At 41.7% G+C, this 22,870-nt stretch overlaps 1 protein-coding gene across 11 annotated transcripts in view; it reads left to right on the top strand.

Moving 5' to 3' along the window:
* Positions 1 to 22,870, top strand: part of RYR1 (ryanodine receptor 1) — a 1,215,008-nt gene that overhangs the window by 466,588 nt on the left and 725,550 nt on the right. For all 11 annotated transcript variants that reach the window (XM_086938669.1, XM_086938668.1, XM_086938662.1 and 8 more), the window contains 2 exons: positions 18,505 to 18,640; positions 20,247 to 20,433. In XM_086938669.1, coding sequence (XP_086794795.1) covers positions 18,505 to 18,640; positions 20,247 to 20,433 — 323 coding nt within the window. The remainder of the gene's footprint in view (positions 1 to 18,504; positions 18,641 to 20,246; positions 20,434 to 22,870) is intronic.

Raw genomic sequence — 22,870 nt, 5'->3', positions numbered from 1 at the left:
CTGCCCTTTAGTGGGTTGGCTAAAAACAAAACTGTTTTCATTTGATACAGGTGAGTAACTGCAATGCACCTCAGTGGGGAGCCTCATATGCGCCGCCAATGTGTGAGTCTTTTGTCGTTGGCTGGAGGTGGTGTCAGTGTCTAATTGGGAGTCTTGCTGATACTCCTTAGTTGGAATGCCACAGTGGGGCCCTAAGAGTTGGGAAGACGTCACAGAGCCCTTGACTGCAGGTTTCACAAACCTCCGTGCAGGGTTCTTTTCAAGGCTCCTGACCGGGTGTCCACTCATTGGGTGTCCAGAGACTTGAGAGCGTTACAGAGCCTCTTAGCGAGAGTGGTCCAGAGCCCCTGACTGGGGTTATGGTTGTACCACTCGCTAAGGATGTCACCTGCCCCCCTCCCTGGCAATGTTTTAGAGTTGGTAAATGGAGGATCATCTGACTTAGAGTATTACATGGCTTTTGAATAGGCATGACACCTGGTCCTTCCTCACAGGTGTCACTAAGTCCATGACTGAGAGTTTCACTGGTCTTGTAAACAAGAATGAGCTTACTGTTCTTAATTGTGGATGTTACAATGCCCCTGACTGCATCTTTTATTGAGACCCTCACCCAGGGCCACTAGGCCCTAAAATGGAAAAATTAGAAAATCCCTCACCAAGGCTGGCTCAATTCCTTGAGTGCGGGAAGTGGCAAACTGCTAGTGATAAGTCCTTTCATTTTCCATCATTACCTTACTTTCAGTGAGTCCTGGGCTCACAGGAGAATATGCTCATTGTCCTCAGGCACATGTTAGACAGGACTGTAGCTTGGGATCAGGATACGACTTATGTTCATCTTCTTAAATGATTGTGTTAGGAAGCATCATAGACGTAACCATTTTAAGGTTAAGCTACAATTTTCTGTATAGCAATGAATTTGCCAAGTTTTTGGCCACAAGATGGTATAGCTGTTGGGCACAATGCTGTCTGAGATTTAAGGGTAACCTGATGGATATCTGTGCGGGGAGGCCCATGTAAGAGTGGGTAATGTTTGTAGGGTGTCAGTTTTTCCCTATGCTTGTGTTCTATAAGGGTAAGAGGTGGTTCTTGTTATGGTGCAACCTAACTCATGTCTGAGAATTGTGTAATGAATAACTCTTACTGCGTTTTCCATAGAGGGTTTAGGCATTATGGAGCCTTCCCATCTACCCATATCAGCTACGGCAGTGTTGTTATCTGCTGGTTCATGAGTTACAGCATATCTCTGAAATGGTGATGGGTCTTAGTTCCTTCTGAAAGAAATACTTGGGTGCCTTCATAGGCTTTGCAGCTTGCTGTTTGTATGACTTTTGTCTAATTTTATGAGTATTTTCCTGAACGAGATTCTAATTGACTAAATGAGGCCTTGACTTATTTTCCTTTCTTCTTGTACCTGAGACAGTTCTGCTCTCATATTGTCCATTGTGTCCGTTGACTTTGAGTCTGTTTTTTTCGATATGAGAAACTCTTTGTCCTCTTATCACCTATATCCATCACTTTGAAGCCTTGTTTTAGAATCCCAATCAAACGAGCCAGAAAAAAGTACCTGGTCACTTTTTCAACTCTGTAAATGTAAGCCTATCATGCTGAGCTTTTCTTCATTAAAAAGACATTAGACAGCAGGTTTATCAATCTAGTTTTTCCAAAAGACTCTTCTGGGGCTCAAAAAATAAATCAGGTCCAGAACATCATGCCTAGGCATAACTTTCAATCAAATCAATCAATCGGGGGTTTATATAGCGCGCTACTCACTTTGTGAGGGTCTCAAGGCGCTGGGGGACCACGGCTCCAGGTCAGTCGAAAAGCCAGGTCTTGAGGTCCTTCCTTTTTCTTTTTTTTTTTTTTTTGTTCAATAAGTTTATTAAATTTTAAGAAGTATAAAAAAAAATTAAATACTATATAAAGTGATACCATCGAAATCCATGGGTACAGTACTTATGTTTAAATCAATTACAAATAATTCCCGCAAGTAAAATAAGAGTGAAATATAAGAAATCCATAAGGGGAATGTTAGTGAACCACAATATCCGTAAACGGTATCACTATTATGAATGGAAGAAGTAAAAAGAGGGAAAAGGGAAAAAGGAAGACAGGAGGAAGAAGGAAAAAAGAAAAAAAGGAAAGAAATACAAGGGGGGGGAAGGAAAAAAGTGGAAGGGAAGAAAGGGAAGGGAAGGATCCACTGTCGTACTAAAAAGACACACTACACAAATAACAAACAGCAATCAGTTAGATGCCACAAAAGGATACTGATCAACCAAACCCTTCGAAGCCAAATCCATATAAGCGTCAAGAGCTCTCCAAACATTACTAGAGATAGTAGGGGTAAGATGAGCCACATCAACTGAAATGTGTGCACTTCGTAAAAAAGAAACCCATGCCCACCATGTATGATATGATACGGAAGAAAAAGACTTCCATTCCATAAGAATTACCTTAACAGCAACTGTCAATAAAAGATCCAGCAATTGCAAATCTAAGGTATCCAAAGGCAAAGGCACTCGAGAGGCTAATGGGCCCAATAGGACCATGGGAAAGGAGAGCTGAAAATCAGTATTCAAAATTAATATAAGATGTTTAATTATGAGATCCCAGAAGGGCTGTAAAAGAGAACATGTAAAAAATATATGTAGATAATCACCAGGAGCCAAACCACAGCTCCAACAGAGATCATCATCCTTCAAGTTTAGTGAATGTAGATGCACAGGAGTCCAATTGAGAAGATTGATAGAGAAAAATTTAGATTGGGCTAAAGAAGGAGCGATCTTATCCCGGAGAGAAAACTTCCCAATCAACTGCCAGGTTCTGGCGAAATATGCTCAGTAAGATCTTTATCAAAATGATGTAACCATTTTTGTTGAGTAACAGTGTGTAAGGCAGATGAAGTAGAAGACAAAAAATTATACATTTTGGAAGCCAAATGACCCGATCTTAGCCACAAGGAAAATAACATAATAGTGGAAGTATTGGGCTCCAGGCGTAATTTAGCAAGAGCTACTTTAATTTTTAGAGAAGTATAGAAATCCAAATTAGAGAGCGAGAACTATTGAGCTAAGGAGGAGAAGGGTAACGGATCATTATTGGAGTCATATAAATGACGAACTAACGTCACTCCCTTAGAAGTCCAGTAAGGGATCAACGCGGGATCAATAACAAATTTTATTCTAGGATTACGCCACAAAGAAGACCACCTTGATTTATGAATCGGGGTAGTTACTTTCTCATCCACCGCCCTAACTGCTGCAATAGTATCCAAGATAATCGAACTGGAAAAAGGAATAGATAAAGTGGGTGTGGTTAAAAAGGAAGAAATTGGTAAAGGAGACAAGAGATGTTGCTCAATGAACACCCAGGAAGGCGTGTGTACTGGGGTAGAGGAAAACCATAAAGCACCTTGAGAAGCTAAAAAAGCCACCTGGTATCTCTCCCAATCAGGAAAATTACAGCCACCCATCTCATAAGGTTTTCTCAAGGACTTATATGCAATTCTAGCCCTCTTGTCACTCCAAAGAAACTTAGAAGTAACAGAGTCAATCTCACGAAAAAAGGAAGAGGAACATTTTACCGGGAGCATAGAAGAAACAAAGTTAATGATAGGAGTAATCATCATTTTTAGAGTTTGGATGCGACCCCACCAAGAAATATGTTTAGGGGACCAGGTATCTAAATGTTGACAAACTTTGAGTAAAGTTTGCGCCTCATTATATGCCACCGTATCATAGAGAGTACCACAGAACCAAATCCCTAGATATTTGAGATGTTTGGATTGCCACTTAAAGCCAGCAGTACCCATGTGCGCTGGGAAACAATAAGCATTTAGAGGGAACATCTCAGTCTTATCCCTGTTAAGAGTATAACCAGAGACCTTGGAAAAACGAGCAATAATATCTTGAAGCGCGGGAATAGCTGAAACAATATCATCTGAAAAAATAAGAACATCATCCGCGTAAGCCGCTGTTTTTATGCAATGTGGACCAAAAGTGAACCCTTTGATGTCCGGATGGAGATCAGTTAGTCTAAGAAGAGGATCAATAGCTAATAAAAACAAAAGCGGGGATAAGGGACATCCTTGACGGGTATCTTGACGAAGATTGAAAAAATCAGAGGTAGCCCCATTGACTCGGATGTTCGCTCTCGGCTGGGCATATAAGGACATAACCATGTTAACAAAAGAGTCACCAAGATTATCTGCACGAAGAACAGCATGGAGAAAAGGCCAAGATACCTTATCAAAGGCCTTCTCGGCATCCAAGGATAGGGCAGCAGCTGGAAGTGTTGACCGCTTAGCTGTAGCTAGAATAGGGCAAAAAGTATGGATGGATATTATCTCTAGCAAATTCACCCTTCACGAACCCCGTCTGAGATGAATGAACTGAAGAAGGAAAATAAGATTCTAACCGTTTAGCAAGAATCTTAGCAAAGATTTTAGCCTCCATATTAAAAAGGGAGATAGGGCGAAAGTTTTTAGGGTCTGAGACATCTTTTCCTTCTTTTGGAATTACTACAATAGTAGCATCCGCCGCAGTACCGGAAACTGCGCTGTCATGAATAAACACAACAAAAACAGCTTTAAGACGAGGAACCATAGAAGAGAGAAAGGTCTTGTAAAACATGATGGGAAATTCATCCGGCCCAAGAGCTTTACCAGACCGAGTAGACTTGATAGCATGTATAATTTCATCCGATGTGATTGGGCCGCCCAATTTCTCACCATCCGCTATAGATACAGACTGAAGAGGGATAGTTTTTAAAAATTCTTGGCAAGCTTCAAAGAATGACTGATTAGAGGGGGTATAGAGAGAACTATAAAAATCCCGAAACACCTCAAGAATTTCCTTAGTCTGAAATGTTTTAATACCAGATCTGTCAGTAATAGAAGAGAGTTGAGAGGATTTAAAACTAGACTCCTGAAATTTCAAAGTCGCAGCTAGAATCTTACCAGTCCGATTCTTCAAGAGTAATCATTTGGATTTCTGGGCCTGAACCCCCATATGAGCTCGCTTGGTAACGATAGTGTTGTAGGAATATTTCAAAGTTTTAATGGATTGCAACAATTGTTTATCATTCGTACATCGAAAAAGAAGCTCCTGTTGTTTAATACTATCTGCTAACTCTGCGAGTTCCCTATTGATGACAGCATTTCTTTTCGCCATAACTTTAATAATGTGCCCCCGGAGTGTAGCCTTAAAAGCGTCCCATAAAACCACCGGAGAACTAACTGAGCCCTCATTATCAGAAAAGAAATATTCAATCTCATCATGTATATTCTGAATTTGAGCATCGTCGTGGAGAACTTCAGTATTTAGTCTCCAAGAGGAAGGTTTTCTCTTAGGCGCTAGACTTAGGAGAGAAAAAGAAACAGCCGCATGATCAGAGATAAGAATAGGATGAATGTACGGAGAGGATGAGTGTTGCACTAAAGACGAATGAACTAGGAGATAATCAATACGAGAAAAGCTAGAATGAGGAGAGGAAAAGAAGGAAAAATCACTACCTGTAGGGTTATGGAGACGCCAAATATCTTGAAGATTTGCAGAAGAGCACATATTTAACAATTGTTTATGAGCTTTAGGAGGGCGGAAAGAGAAAGCCGAACTATTATCCAGCACTGGATCGATTGGTAAATTAAAGTCACCACCAACGATCAAATTACCATTATGCGGAGTCAGAGCTAATTTTTTAATGATCTGTTGCCAAAAAAAAGGATCATCAGCATTTGGAGCATAAATGTTCAAAACATAAAGATCAGTAGAACCATTAGACAATCTAGATAACAACCAACGTCCCTCAGAACCATGCTCAGCAGAAATGACTGACAGCCCAGATTTTTTAGAGATAAGTGTTATGACCCCATTCTTTTTGCCAAGGGCATCCGAACACATCACATCAAGAACCCATTCTTTCCGTAATAACAACGCCTCTTTATAGGAGACTTTCGTTTCCTGGAGGAACACTAAATCCGAAGACAGAGATTTTTTTTTAAAAATTTTTTTATTTGCATCAAATGGGCACACAAGACAAATCGAACATAAAACATTTCGATTTACAAAAAATATAAAGCAATTCTCAATAACTACAGTAAGCAATTATAAAACATTGCAAAGGCCATAGCAAATAAAAAGGTCATACAAATATAAGTTTTAAGAAGAAAATTATTAAGACATAAATAAACCCCAAATTCTATCAATTTTTCGTTTGGCCTGTAGACCCCTTGAATCAGCAATAGCAGTCTCCATATTATATGTTTCCTTAACTAGGCTCCACCATTCCAAAACTATTGGTGGTTTTTTTTTAATCCAGGCTCTAGCAATAGTTAGTCTTGCACATGTAATTAGAATATTCAACAGATCTCTGAACGCACTATTACCCCCATTGATGCCCACCAACACATCAGTATATGAAAATGAAATGGGTTGCTCAAGTCTATCAGCAATCACCTTAATTATTCCTTCCCAATATTCACTAAGACGTGGGCAAGAAAAAAACATGTGGGTAATATCCGCGCCACTCAGGTCACATTTAGGGCATTTCGTGCGATCAGAATAATTATTATTCATTGCCCATTTAAGGATCCTCTCAGGAGTATGGTATAATTGACACAGTTTTAAACATTTGCAGTTTTAGACTAGAAGATTGAACAGATAAATTTAGACTTTTAAGAGATGTAGTAATTAGATCAGTTGGTACAGTCAAAGCCAATTTTCTATTCCATTTCTCTGTTAAATTTATGACATCGCTAATCCTGAGGTCAGAAAAAAGCTTGTATCCTAAGCTAATCATGGATTTGTCTACATCTCTGTAAATACAATCCCATAACTCGGAATCTAATACCATAGTGAGTTCTAATTTCTTCACCAAAAAGTCTTTAATCTGATAACGTTTAAACCTTGCCAGTTCGGATAAATTATAACAGTGTTTCATTTTATCAAATGCCATAAAACCCTGATGGTCATATAAATCTCCCAAAAATCTAATACCAGAATCTAAAAATAATCGACAGGTTGAATCATGAAAAATTAAAGGAAAACCAGGATTGCCCCATAGAGGTGTTTTACAATGTAAAGGAGAAGTATTGCATTTAGCCATAATAGATCGCCAAATACTCACGGTATCACGTATAGTCTTGAATTTAACCCTTTTGAAGTAATTAGGGTCATTCAGCCTATAAAGAAACATATTAGCATCCGGTCCTAGTAGGAACCTATGAAAATACAAACATTTATCAATGACTGTCAAACTACGTAGCCGAATCAGAAACGCTGACCAATAATAGAATTTGAAGTCCGGGAGCGCCAGTCCCCCTTGACTAAAGGGGAGTTTAAGTGATGATACGGCGCGTCGGGCTTTTTTATATCCCCATACAAAGCTGCTAATGATACCTTCTAATCTAAGAAAAAAAGAATTGTTAACCCGTAAGGGAATCGCTCAAAACAAATATAAAAACTTAGGCAAAATTTTAATTTTAATTAAATTTATTCGGCCAATCATGCTAATTGGCAATTTATGCCATTTCTTAAGTTGCATAGCGGTCTCTTTTAATAGAGGTTCGTAGTTTAATGCTATAATAGAGTCAATATCAGAAGAGATTTTAACGCCTAGATAGGTTGCAGCGCAACACGTTCCAGAGATAGGGGCAGCTGACTGATAATTCATAACAACTTGAGTTTTTGTAGTAGTAAGTCTGTAGCCAGAAACAGAACCGTATATACCTGCTTCTATTATAATGCCTTTCATAGTTTTAGAGACATCTGGTGAAAAAACTGCAATGTCGTCAGCGTATACAGTAATATCTAATTTATTTGAGCCATTAATAAAAGGGCAAATTAAAGCTTGGCGTTGAAGTGCGATTAAAAAAGGTTCTATCCCTAAAGCAAAAAGCAGGGGTGATAAAGGGCACCCCTGTCTTGTCCCCTTTTTAATTGGAAACATAGTAGAGCATTTCCCCATATACGAGATCTTACCCATGGGGTTATCGTATATCGATTGAATCCATCGTAAAAGTTGACCATTGATGCCAAATGCCTGTAAAGCTGCCCACAAGAAACCCCACCCCACCCGGTCAAATGCTTTTTCTGCATCTAATAAGATCATACCGAGTGGGGCGGGTTTAGTCCGTGCAGCATCAAAGGCAGATATGGCCATATTGATATGCGCTGTAGTGTTTCGCTTTGGAATAAAACCGTGTTGTTGGGGAGAAACAAGCTGGGACATGAGTGGCGCTAACCTAGTAGCCAATATTTTGGCAAACATTTTTGCATCACTATTGATAAGTGAAATTGGCCTGTATGATCCTCTCTCTTGGGGTACCTTACCTTTTTTTAAAAAGAAAATAATTTGTGTTAAATTCCAAGATCTGGGTGCTTGTTGCCCTTTACCTATAGCACAAATCACGTCAGTAAATAATGGTATCAGTTCCTCAATACAGTGTTTATAAAGTTCCAAAGGAATAAGATCTTCCCCTACAGCTTTGCCCATCGCTAAATATTTGATGGCATCCCTAATTTCTATTACTGTAATGTCGGCCGCTAATTGAGCAGATTGTTCCGGTTTTAAGTTTTTGACTTTGTTTAGGTTTATATAATTATTAATGCTATCATCTGAGATAGCAACTTCTGGTGTATATAAAACTTGATAGAAGGAAGCAAATTGTTGTAATATCGATTTTGAGTCACAAAATAATTGATTATTATCCCCTTTAATTTCTTTAACCATATTTTGAGATCGATCTTCAGCAACTTTGTAAGCCAGTAATTTACCACTTTTATCACCATTTTCATACTGATCTAGTCGATATTTTTTTAATTTGTTAATACTTTTACCCCTAAGGAGATCTTTTAATGCAGCTTTAAGCTCAATTAGTTTGAAATGTAGTTCATCTAAGTTTAAAGCGCCATTACAGATAGCGTCAGATATTTGAAGTTCGATATCACGGATTTCAGTAAGCCTTCCCTCATTTAAATTTCGAAGTTCTTTATTTTGTCGCCAAATGTATTGTTGAGTGAATCCACGTATACTTGCTTTGCAAGAATCCCATACTATCCAGGGTAAGCTGGATTGTATGTTTATATCAATAAACTCTTTTATATGCTCTTTAAGTTGAGTTACAAACACCATGTCAGAAAACAAATATCGAGGAAATGAGAAGAAACGAGGGGCAAACTCTTCAGTTGCTAGTACAAATGTTAAAGAAATCGGGTTATGGTCCGAGGTTACCCTTGGGTGTATAGCCATTGAACAGTTACCAAGAATCAGGTCTGAAGCCCATATCATATCTATGTGTGAGCATACCTTATGCGCGGCAGAGTAAAATGTGTAGCCAGCTATTTCAGGATTTAAACATCTCCATACATCTTTTAGGAGATGTATAGCTGCTAAATCCAAAATTGCAGCTCTAGTTTTCCTCATTCTCTGAAAAGAGTTTTTCCTAGTAATGTCCAAGTTGTAGTTCATTATACAATTAAAATCACCCAACACAATATATTCCCCCTCCCAACCAAGTAATTCCATATTAATCTGATCAAAACTTATAGGCTCATCTTGATTTGATGCATAAACTCCGCATATTGTATATTTACGGTTTTCTAGCTTTATCTGTGCTATCGCCCATCTGCCAGCTTTATCAGTTAATGTCTTGATTATCTCACATTTTAATCCTTTATGTTTTAAGATCGCTACCCCCCGAATTGAAGCGTTGAAGTCAGTGCACACTAAAGTATCATATCCTAGTTGTTTAAGCAAATGTTTATCTTTATAAGCAATATGAGTTTCAGTAAGAACCACTATTTGAGGGTTATACATCCTAAGCTCCTCATATACAAGACGCCGCTTTATTTTATTATTTAAACCTGACACGTTCCAGGTTAGGAATTTTATTAGATGCATTTCAAATTATGTATATCGCTATCTATATGACCTCTATAATAAATCATAACAGCCTTGTAATTCCTCTTAGTTTTTTTATCATTGTTGTGTCATTTGATGCATTTTTTACCCCAAACCATTTCTTCCCCTTGCCCACCCCACACTCTGCTCCACCCCCCCCACCCCACAATTACCTGCAGGTCCCCCCCTAAATTCGGCTGCCGCTATAATGGCAACCAGCTAGCGGATTTAGCCGCCTGTAGGGTCCGGGCGTTCACAAAAATCAAAAGAAAGACCGTGTTTAAAGACATCAGTGACTAATATACAATAGGAAGAGCATAGCATTAGTCAATATCGACTTAATTTTGCCAGACTCCACTTAGCAATAGCAGATTCAACCTCGTTCTCTTCCAGAAAAAAATAAGAGCGACCATTTCTAAATACTTTCAGTTTTGCTGGTTCTTGCAAAAAAACTTGGTAACCCATCTCCTTAATTGGATCGATAAATTGTTTCAATTTCCAGCGACGTTCCAAAGAGAGTTTACTTAAGTCAGATCGAACAAAAAATTTAACTGAGTCACTAATAACTGGATTATTTGGTCGAGCTTTAATTGATATGGCTTGTCGAAGCAGATAGTTACCTAGACAGATCAGAATTGGACGAGGAGATGTATCGCTCGAAGACAGAGATTTACAATAATCAAGAACCTTAGCCCACTTAACCGGATGATTTAATCCCTTAACATTAAGGGAAACTACATTGAAACCAGACATAGTCTAGCATAGAAATAAAAACTGAGCAAGAAACATGGTATAGGGAATAAGACTCCAAACAACACACTCACAAAATACCAACCACTCTGTACACAAGAAGAAAGCACAACCCGAGGATCCAAGAGAAAAAAAGAGAAAGAAAGGGAAGGAAGAAAAGAGGAAAAGAAAAGCTCCAGAAAAGAATAGAAAGAGCAAAGAAAAAAGACCCGCCAGGGGAGGTCTATAGAGAACCAAACTCATACTAGGGGATACATGGATGCGGGAAGCAAGAGGACTGCCGGGGAATAAACAAGATTAAAATTAACAACCTTATATTAGACAAAAAAGTATGTGATAGGCATAAAAAGCAATAAAAGAAGTAGAATAATGCAACATTTAGAGCGAGAGAAAAGGGAAAAATCTTAAGAAGCCTCTGAGCTAAATAAAAACGGAAATACAAAGGCGCAATACATAGCAAAATAAAAACATCATGAATATATATGAACAAGCAATAATAATAAAAGTAAGGCAAACTAAAGAGTGAACAAACAACTAATTATAAAGAATAAACAAATACACTGTATATGGAGCATAAGTACGAAATATGCAGAGATAATTTCAAGAAGTACTATAAGAACATCATCATGAATAACTATGAGCCAGTAATTAACAATATAATTCAAGAAAGGAGAAGAAAAATAACAAACTATATACATAGAGTATAAACAGTCAATGAATTAATCAAACATAGCAAATAGGCAGAATTAATACTTAATAAATACTGTAATAAAGAAATTATCATGAATAAATATGAACCAGAAGTAACAATAAATAGAAATTCATCAAAAGAGCAAAGAAAGAAACATACAATGAAACATTTGGATAGAATGCATAGTGAGACTATAAAGTGATGAAACACAATAAATAAGTATAAATATTTTGAATAGATGTTGTAATATGAAAAAACAACATATATAAGAACGAACAAGAAACAACGTTATAGAACATTCCGTCAAAAGAGAATAAAGCAATCGAACAACTGAAACAAGTATAAACCGAGCGTATATCTTAATTACAAAACAAATAAATAGAATTAAACATATAAGCAGTAGAGACAAAGAGAAAAGAATCATAAGAAGGAGCGTCAAAACACGAAGTACTTCCGACATGTAAAACAGGAAATCCATCAAATGAACAATGTACATAATACAAAGATAGCATGGATAAAACCTGTAACTATATAAGCAGCACAGAAATAGAAACAATACAAAAATCATTACATCAGAACGAAGAAGGAATAAATATGGTGTATAAGAAAAAGATAGAGACACTATCTAAGGGCATAAAGAGGTTAAGTAGATAACCCTAATATCAAGGAAACAAAAAAACGTAAGACAACCAAAAAGAAGAAAAAACAAGGCAACCAAACAGATAAATAACAACAGCAAGTCAACATAACAGTTGGAAAACTACAGACAAATCACCTGGAAAACGGATATCTAACCAACGTCCAACATGTGAAGCGAAAACATTGACACATGCCAGACAGTAATACGCAATAATCCACATTAAAAATAGACAGAAACTCAAGATCCAGAAGGACCAGGTGCAGGAGAAGAATCCATCTGTGATTCAGATTGGTTATCTAAAAAGGAAGAAAGATTAGAAGGTTCATCAAAAATACGATATCGACCCTTAAAAGTGATACGAAACTTGGAAGGACCAGCAAAGGAAAAAGGGATGTTCATGTCCAAAAGACGTTTTCGCAGATTGAGAAATCCTTTCCTTCAAATTACAGTGTCTCTAGCAAAATCCTGTGAGATAGCAATCCGATTTCCTTCCCAAGTCACCGATTTAACCTTCCTCATATGAGCCAAAATTTGTACAGAATGCTGATGACGCAGCGGTTTAAAAATTACCGCCCTCGGATATGTTGAAGATTTGGGTTTGAACGTGGGAACTTGGTGAGCTCTCTCAATTTCAAAGTCTCTCTGAAAGGAAATTTGTAAGGTAGAAGGAAGCCATTTGGATAGAAAATCAATCATTGAGGAGGCTGATTGTTCCGCATCTTTAGGAAGACCAAAAATACATAGATTACTCCTCCGATTACGATCCTTTTGCTCTGTAAGGTCTCTTCGCAAAGCCGCCATTGAACGTTCCATCTGTTGAAGAGCCCTCGAGTGTTGGTGTGTATTATCCTTCACCACACTGATTCTGCATCTGTAACCCTAACAGATAAGGCTTTAAAGTCACTCCTGATAGCTGCCACCTCAACTTGCAGTAAATCGGTATTAGTCTTGGTAGATTGCGCAATATTGTGTACAACATTTAGACACGCCAAAATAGCGTCCAAAGTGGTATTAGTATCTTCCTGAGAGGACTCAGGAGTGGTGTTTAGATCTTTTTAGAGTCCCTTTAGAGACTTTATTATTGAGAGAAGGCCCCATGGTGTCCGCCATAGGAGCAGGTCCCAGTAAACGCTCCAAAAATGCACCAGAATAGGAAAGCCTAGAAGGACAAATTAAAAATAGCCCAAAAGTGACACCAATGACACCTCACCAAGTCTCACTGATAGTAAACACTGTATGATCAATAAGCTCAGACTATGGCCGTGACATTAGAGCACAAAATGGCGGACATGAACAGTTGAGGCAAAAGAAAAAGCCATGTAAGCTACCACAAGAGCGCAAAAAAAAACAAAAAAAACCCAGTATCTTCCAATTGTCAAGCAACCTCTAGATCAGGTTACGCAGCGCAAACACCTCAGGTGAGGCAATGTACCATAAGTAGACAGCAGAGGGAGGTGAAAGATGTCAGTCAGAAATCCACATAAGTCAGAAAGCTTATATCTGAGCGTACAATCAGTGCAACACTTCCAAAGGACCAACAGTATATAAAAATATATATATATATATATATATTAAATATCACCTCATGTCATCTTCAAATAAGAGTTGCGCTCCATTGCTCTTGTGACAAAAAACACGAGCGTTGCCACCGCAAAAACAAAATGGTGGCGCTCGCAAAAATTCCAGTAGCGAGGCTTCCAGACAAAGAAAAGGTCAGTTCTTGCCTGCTTCAGCTGTAGTAGCGTACATCAAAGCGCTCACGGCACATTCCGATTCATTATGCCGAGTTCGGGACTGAAAACGGCATCAAACGGGATCCCAAAATCGTCCCGACAGCCGCTGTTGTCCCCGAGCTCAAGCGCGATCCGCCATCTCGTAGCGGCGTGCAAGCCACGCCCCCTCGGTCTTGAGGTCCTTCCTGAATGTGTGCAGGGTCGGGCAGCGTCTGATGTTCAAAGAGAGCTCGTTCCAGGTTTTCGCTGCGATGTAGGAGAAAGCTCTCCCGCCGGTTCTGTTTCTGCGGATGCGGACCTCTGCCAGGGCAAGTTCTGCGGTGCGGAGGTTCCTCTTGGGTATGTGGAAGGATAATCTCTTGTTGAGGTATCTGGGTCCAATGTTGTTGGGGGATTTGTAGGCTTGGGTGAGGAGTTTGAAGGTGACCCTCTTTTTGACGGGGAGCCAGTGGAGGCCTCGTAGGTGTTGGGTCATGTGCTTGTGGCGCGATATTCCAAAGGGGGGCTAAGATCTCACGATGCTTGTGGACGTTGGGACACCTTTGATACTCTTCTCCATGGGCCAGGGGTGAAGGGTGCAGAGGTGTTCTCAGGCTGTGGATTTCCTTCACTGGGAGCACTGCGGTAGAGAAGCCTGCAAACAGAGGCTGTAAGCAGTGCCAGGAAGTCCACAGTGGACACATACAAGATGGGCTTTGTCTCTCGGAGGGCAGGGGACCGCGCTGGCACTGTTGACCCACTTCAACAGGGGCTAGGCAGGTCAGGTGTAGTGGGGCTTTCTGGTGTTTGGTTTTGGCGGTCCTCTCAGGTCTCTTTGGGTGCCTGCAGAATGCTGGGAAGTTTCTGGGTCTTAGAGGAAGTGCTGGCAGTCCTCCCAGGCTTTTGGAGGCACCGCAGCTTGCAGGATGAGTTGACTTTGGCGCAATTGTCTGGAACAGCCGAAAGGCTGGCAGGGTTAGTTCCACGTCAGTTGCTTCTTCCACAGTTCTTGCTTTGCACTGCTCTTCTGTCCTTCTTCTTCTTTTGCTTGGCTGGATCTGTTTTCCTGGTGTCAGGGCTCCCCTAAATGCTGAATTTAATGCTGTTAAGGGAGAATAGGGTAGTAGCCAATGGGCTACTTACCCCTGAGGGTCACTACGCCTCCTACATGATAGCAGACGAGCAACATACTAAAGCCTGAAACAGAAATTAAAACATGAAACAGGACTTAGTAGACTGGGTAAAGGTGCTCATGAAGCTGAAAGACTGCCCTCGTAAGAGACAATCTTGAATCACAATAAAGTGGGATAGATACTGTTAATGAGCGAAATAACACCAAGGATAAGGAAAATAATGTGTGTGCACAAGCTTGAATACAAAAGTTAAATTAAAATGGAAAATAAATGATTGTCAGAATGCGGAATGTACTGGCGTAATGATGTTACTGTACTCTGTTTCTGAAAAGAAAATTGTGGGGTGTAAGATTCGGCGGGCCGGAATAACAGGCGGGGAGGCCAGATATAGTGCGCTATATTTAGCGAGTTTTATTGCCGACACAGGTAGGTGGGGATAACAAGTCTCTGAACCCAGGGGGCCGATGGTGTTCTTTCGGCCAAGTCCGAGGTATAGAAGACGTCCAGTCGGGGAGGGAAGGGGAAGACCTCCTGCTGCTGGGCTGATGTCGTCAGGATGGTGAAAGTCTTCGGTAGTGCCGTCGGGTCTTTGACTTCTGTTGGTGAGCCTCGGAGGTTTGGGGCGAGAGAAGAGACAGAGGACCGTTAGTCTTTCGCTCCTCTCAAGATTTGTAACTGTCACCGACACCGGGAAGTGGGGACACAGAAAATGCACAGTGAGGGACGGGTAAAACGGGGAGGTGGAAGAGGCCGACAAACAGGAGGGGAAACCAGGGGTCGACAGGGTGTTCGATGTGCAGGAAGGGGGGGGTCTATCTATACATATATATACAGTGCTCTCGTGCTCAAGTAGGTGCAGCGCTCTATTATTTACACTAATTACAACTATCTACAAGCGGCACACGGAGACGGATGACGGTTACTCACATGGCCCGCCGCAACTCCCTGGTGAGTTGCGGCCGCTCTCCAGCCACCTCCTGAGGACTCCACCAGTCCTCAGACCACATGTCGCCGTCGGCGTCCTCCTCCGCTCCTTCCGCTTGGTTCTCCGACTCCTCGCTTCTCACTCTCAGCTCCGGTTCCTTCCTTGCTGCCTCCTGCCACAAGTCCGCGGGTTGGAACGCTCTTCGTTGTGGTTCGCCGGTTTTTATATCTTCCGGGATGTAGTCGGGGGCGGGACTTCCGGGTTCATGTAGGACTGCATCCGGTTGCCCGTCTTCCGGGTTCTGACCTTGGTGACCCTGCAGAGGGAGAGAGAGAGAAGAAGTCCTATGGAGAGGGAACAAGTCATCATCTAGGTTAGACGGACCCATCCTCGCGCGAGGATGTCTCTTCGTTAAGGCAGGTACCGGAGCCTTTCCACAAAAATACAATGGAATGAATGTTTAAAAAAAAACAATGTCAAGTTTCTAACTTGTCTAGTTAAGAAAGGAGAAATCTATACTTTTCAAAACGTAAGAAATCAAACCAGTTCCTAACTCCCTTAAAGGGAACTGAGTGTATTAAGGATATTTAATGAGTCAAAAGAAAGGCCTGAAGAGAAAATTCAGATGCAGATTACATCTGTGAAATACCAACGAATGTTAGCCCTTCATTATATTTTACCTCACCAAGGTGATTTTCCCCATCCACATCCAAAATTATGAAGGGCATAGGAAATACCTAAAGTTTGTGGTATGAAACGCAGATTGCCAGTTTATTTTGCTGCTAGTTGATCTGAGGACAGCTTCTTTAGTCTTTTCAAAATGCATGGCAGTAGTGGCAGTCCTCTTATGTCATCAAGGGATATTTGTTTACCTACACAATTGGCCTACAAAATCACATATCCCAGCAAAGCATAGCTGAACTTTAACAATTCTAAAGTTCCTCCCCTTTGTCTAGGTTTGCAGATAAATCTGATGAAGTCAACATCAAAACCTGCTCTAGTAGTATGAACAACACTAGAAACAGTTAAAGACAAATACACAGTTTCGGAGAAGAGAGTGTCTTTAATTTAGGAAAAATGTCCTGTTCTACTAAAGTCTGCCAAATCAACAGTGTATCAAATTTTTCCTTACCAGCCTCCTTGGCTTCTGAATTTCCATTTTCCCAAATGCTAGATTCAGTATGATGCATCTCCAGCAGTCTCAAGCGCACAAATGGACTTATGCACTCAACACTAGGATGGCAACCTTCACATGTCAATATCGTCAAGACAGTCAATCTCTTAGTGGTGCATAGCATCAGACCTGTTTTAAGGGATCCCGTTCCAGCAAGAAACCTGAACTGGCATTATTATCACAGATGACTCTTATCAGGATCGGGGGTGATTCTGCGAGGTCTGTCTGTACAAGGCCAATGGATGAAGAAGAGCTTGCATTATTACAACTGTTTGAAACTAAGAGCAGTCTATGTACCTCTCAAATCCTTGCCACCTTCTCTGACAACACTCAGGGCTGGTATTCAAATGCTCAGTATACTGAACATGCACTCCTCGGAAATCAAATGGGGTTGGGAATTTATATATCGAGATCTCTTTTCTTGGAGTCACAGAAAATCTGATTGTGTGGTTTGTCCAGATGCCTGTCACTAAAAGCAGTATATTTGCCAGGAAATCTAAATGAACAAGAATACGTTGGCAATGCTGTTTTGATGCATTGGTTAAACACATTGCTCTACACTTTTCCTCCAAATCCATTGCTTACTGCAGTCATCCTGAAGCTCCGAAACAGCCAATCGACAGTGATCTTCATTGCTGTGGTCTGGCCCAGGTGGTGGTATCCAGATGTACTACAGATGCCACTCAGTCAATACAAGATGTACCCATGCAAACCGAACCTGATGACCAGGTTTTAGGGCCAACAGTACCACCCAAATTTGCCATAATTGAATTTGGCAGCATGGCTTATGAGATCAGATAATATGAAGATCTAAATGTATATCAGTCATGCATGTATATAGTAAAGCAAGCCAAGCGTTTGTTCATCTAGGGTATACTGTTCCTTTAAATGGAAGACATTGTGTTTATGATGTCAACAAAGAAACTACAATTCTATCACCAGCCAAGAGGATGTAATTCTCATAAACAACCATCCCTCCCTCCTCCTCTGCGCCTGTAACTTAATGTAAGGAATACAAACTTACAGATTCTTTCTCACATCCGGTACTTGCTCCACAAAGAACTGACTGTAAAGCAGCTGCCATTACGGGGCATCATGGTTAGTGGAAGCTACTGGAGCCTTAAAGCGACAGGACAACTTTTTCAACTCTTCCAATGGTAAGCCTATGGGACTATACTTTTCCTCATTAGGTCCCACAACGGTGCTCTTGTTCTGAGAAAAGCTACTTCTGGTATTACAAAAGTATAAGATGTGGAAAATCCTGTCTATGCTAGGCTTTCAGAAAGTGCTTAGCAATAAGTGTTCCAGCCTCTAGAGCTGAGTTATGTCTGAGCCCCTGATGTCTGATCACCAAAAGCCATGCTCCATCTGATAATCAAGTGGGAGAGGAAACAAATAGGTAATTTGCTGATGGCAATAGCTGGAAATGGTTCTGCATTCTATATTTACAGGTGAAGATATGAAATATTAAGAAACCTCTCCCCCGTCTCTCTTTATCTTCTAAAAGGACCTGAACCGCTCTTCTCTGTTATTGATTTTTTGCTAAGAGCTTTCTTCATCTTATTCCCTTTCTGCACAGGTGGTTTCGTACTTGGCTGGATGTGGGCTGCAAAGCTGCCCAATGCTACTGGCCAAGGGATACCCTGATATTGGCTGGAATCCTGTTGGAGGGGAACGTTACCTGGACTTCCTGCGCTTCGCCGTTTTTGTGAATGGTGAGTACCCAGAAAGCCAGAAACGATTGGCTTCATTATTTTATGAGTAGTAGCAATAAGTGAGTATGGGTCTGATAGCACTCTTTCTCGGGTGAGTATGTGCGACAGAGTAGCAGCTACCAACAGACATAATTAGGTGTAACATCTTTAATACCCCAATGTGGCCCATTGGTACACCCCATCACATTGAATGACAAAAATACACACTAGCATATGTCAGATTTTATTACATCATTACCATGTAGTAATAGAAATCTTAGCATGCCAGGTTATAATAAGACATTGGCACACAGACTGCCCAATGAATACAGGTAAACACTGTTTGACAGTATTCCAAAGAAACACACAGTTGTGTGCATTACACTGAATACATTGTCACAATCCATGTGTATGGGATGCAAATCCAATATCTTTCTCTTAAGGGCTGACTAATAATGATCATCTTGGAACACTTTTTGGAGATCAATGTCCGTTTTGTACTTTGATTATTATACTCTGTGGGTATTGTCTCCTCTGTGTGCCATCATGTTCCGACCTTTTGAAGAACCTCGGGCTGCACTTATATATCACTAAGAAAGTTTCACAATAGCACACAGTTCTACTCAGATGCCCATGCTATTTTCTTTCAATATACACAAGCCGGAATGTGAGTTTTTTCCTCGGATGAACCATGTGCTCCATCTTTACTTATACATGTGTGCCTTCAGTGAGATTGGGCAAGTGTAGCCCTACTTTAAATTATTTCTCCCATTGCTTCATGCTTAGAGCATGAATCTCCATCTCATTGTCCCATCAAAATGTAGTCTTTCTAGTACGAATTTCCTAGCACAGATTTTTGTTTTCTTTTTATCTCAAACAAGCATAGCTTTAATTTGAAGTGTCTGTATGTACTATATGAATAGTTGAATCCCACCTCTTAGCAACAAAGCAGCTCCCGGTTCAACGCTATTAGGGCCCCGGAGCCAGTAGACTTAGTAGGTGCATAGATTTATGGTTATAGCCAATTGTTACATCTTACCTAGCATGATAGAGAGCATTAGAAATGAAGGAACTCCATCCCCCTGGTACGACAGTTGGAGGATTCGTCATGGTGAAGGAAAGATTATTTTCAGTGCTTTGTTATCTTTCTGTCAAGGGCAAGGTCAAACTCTGGTCATTTTCCTGAGAAGTGTCTTTCGTGGGCTGGCATCACAGAGTAAATTTGCACACCTTCTGATGTGGATGATGCAACATCTGAGAACCAGCCTTGTGAATTAGATCATTTTGAGTTCAGGAACGTTGTGGATAGGTAATATTTTAGATAGGAAGCTAAATTGAAGATCTCTCTTAATTATCTTTTTAAGTGAAAATGGATAAAATACTTTTAAATTTTTCGCTGGCCTTTGCACAACTTACTGAAAAACAATTTTAACTTTGTGTACATTTTTGGTATCATCACTTTGTGTTTATTGTTCATGGTAATTCTAATGTGTTATTCCTTGTTTTCAGCCTCTGTTGATAACATTTTGTCTTTGGTGCTTTTTACATTGGGCAAGGTGACACTAACTCCTGACCCCTTAAAAAATTTCATTGAGGGCTAACTATTAATGTTTGCCTTCTCTTGCAGGTGAGAGTGTGGAAGAGAACGCTAATGTAGTAGTGCGACTATTGATCCGTCGGCCTGAGTGCTTTGGCCCTGCACTAAGAGGGGAAGGTGGGAATGGCCTGCTGGCTGCAATTGAGGAGGCCATCAAGATTTCTGAGGATCCAGCTCGTGATGGCCCGACTGTAAAAAAGGACCGTCGGCGAGAAATGTGTGTAAAATCTGCACCTAATATATTTTTTGTATTTTGCATCCTCTGGCTATGCTTGTAGAGTACTGCCTGTGTGCAGGGGGATCTGTGTATCATTCTGCGTTTGTTGATCTGTGTTCATGAGGAAGAAGGAGTACAATATTTTAGTGTAGGTTTATTCGGATGGATACTTCTAACTGCAGATTCCTCACGTTGTGAATTTCCACCAGACGCCAGACTGGATCCGGAAAACTCAATAGCAGTGCTCCCGAATGGCAGGAGATGGATTCGATACAAAATCACATCAACGCCATCCCACTCTAGAAGTGACAAACGGAGGACTTTTAAACGCCACCCATGCTCGCTGGTCAGTTCCTTTTTTCTGCGCCTTCAGATTCTGATCCAGAGCTGCACTCCTTCTTTCTGCACTCTGTGAAGTGAATTTTCTTCCAAAAACAACAGGATTCAAACTTTGTAGGGACTTTCGCAAACAGATGTTTATGACAGATCCCCACATGGTATACTTCTGGTGTTTAGGTTTTTCACACAAATCACACGTTCTTCAGGGCTTGTGAAGACTACACCTAGACTAACCATAAGGCCATCATTTAGAGTGAGGCAAAGCTCTAAATGGCAAAACACTGGAAGGCTCTGTGCTGGCCCCTCTCCAGGTTGAAGGCAACGACCTGCTTTGCAGCCATTCCTGAAGAAACTCTTCCTTGCAGTCAAAGTCTTCTGGTAAGTCGATGAAGAAACACAATAAGTCAAAGCAAGAATCTGTCCCTTCCTGCTACTCTCGATCTCCAGAGAGAGTACAAGGGAATCACCATGTCTCCAGATCTCGCTCCCTTCCACTGAGAAGTCGATTCCATCTCTTCTCCCGATGCACCCTGAGTTTTCGCATCCATCAGTGTTGTTGCAGCAGGTCGAGACCTTTTGTGACATTAGGCCCCCAGGAGCCGCAGGCACAGTTACCGTCAACTGGTTCACCCTGGTGATGGACGGAGCATCTGAATCAATCAAACACTCACACCCAGTCGAGAGATCTGGGTTTAATCCATCACCGTTCTTTAGCCCACTCTGCCACCCCAGTTCAGACATGGCTATATGCAAATCAGTCTGACCCTGTGCCTCATGGGAACAGTCCAGCCCGAACTGCCAAGCCATGTCTTCCCTGGACCGGAAAACAAGCTTCCGAGGATCGGTTTCTGGCATTCCAGCCTTCTTCAGCCGGCTTGCTTGAATCCAGTGGCAAAGTGAGCAAGGGACACCACCCCCTTTTGTACCGCTTTTGGCCGCCATAAGTGTGGCAGGGTATGCTCAGACGTGAGTCCCTTGCTCACTTTGCCACTGGATTCAAGCAAGCCGGGCTGAAGACGGCTGGAATGCCAGAAACCGGTCCCCGGAAGCTTGTTTTCCAGTCCAGGGAAGACATGGCTTGGCAGTTCGGGCTGGACTGTTCCCATGAGGCACAGGGTCAGACTGATTTGCATATAGCCATGTCTGAACTGGGGTGGTAGAGTGGGCTAAAGAACGGTGATGGATTAAACCCAGATCTTTTGACTGGGTGTGAATGTTTGATTGATTCAGATGCTCTGTCCATCACCACCCCCTTTTGTACCGTTTTTGGTGACAAAGCAGATAGTGCGCTTGAGAGTTTTAAGGACTCCAGGGCTACGGCTAAGTCCTTGGGCCTGTCGGGCCAACGCCAGCAGACTTCTGCTTTTCGCCCCTTTCGTGGCCATTGAAGGGGCGCCCCCATGCGTTCGTACAGCCACAGGCCGCAGAACCAGCCTCAACGCAGTCGCGGACGTGGTAACTGCCGTGGCGGTTCCAGGGGACAACGGCAAGGTCAGTCCACATCCACTCCAGCAGAATCTGCCTCAAAGCCTTCCTAGTCCGAGCTTTCAGGCCCATTCGACGCCAGTGGGGGGCAGGGTCCGCCATCACCTCCTCCACTGGCGCTCCATCACGTCGGACAGGTGGGTGCTGCAAATCGCTCCGAAGGGGCTACTTCCTCCCCTTTGAGGCGACCCCTCCAGCCATACCACCGCAGTACCACCCCATGTCGGGGGATCACTTGCAACTTCTGCAGGAGGAAGTTATGGCCCTCTTGGCCAAGGGGGCCATTGAGCGCATTTCCGGGCAAGAAGTAGCACGTGGTTGCTACTCCCACTACTTTCTGGTACCCAAGAAGGGCAAAGGAGGCCTTCACCCTATCTTGGACCTCCGGGGCGTCAACGGCTTCCTCCGGAAGGAGAAGTTCAAGATACTGACTTTAGTTCAGGCCCTTGCTGCCCTAGACCCCAGAGACTGGATGGTAGCCTTGGACTTGCAGGACGCATATTTCCACATCCCCGTCCTGCCGGCCCACCGCGCGACCTGCGGTTCACGATAGGCCACGCGCACTTTCAGTTTACTGTGCTCCCCTTCGCCTTACCAGTGCCCCTCGGGTGTT

The sequence above is a fragment of the Lissotriton vulgaris genome, chromosome 9, assembly GCF_964263255.1.
Source record: "Lissotriton vulgaris chromosome 9, aLisVul1.2, whole genome shotgun sequence".
Lineage (NCBI taxonomy): Eukaryota > Metazoa > Chordata > Amphibia > Caudata > Salamandridae > Lissotriton > Lissotriton vulgaris.
This window is presented reverse-complemented; position numbering and strand designations above follow the sequence as displayed.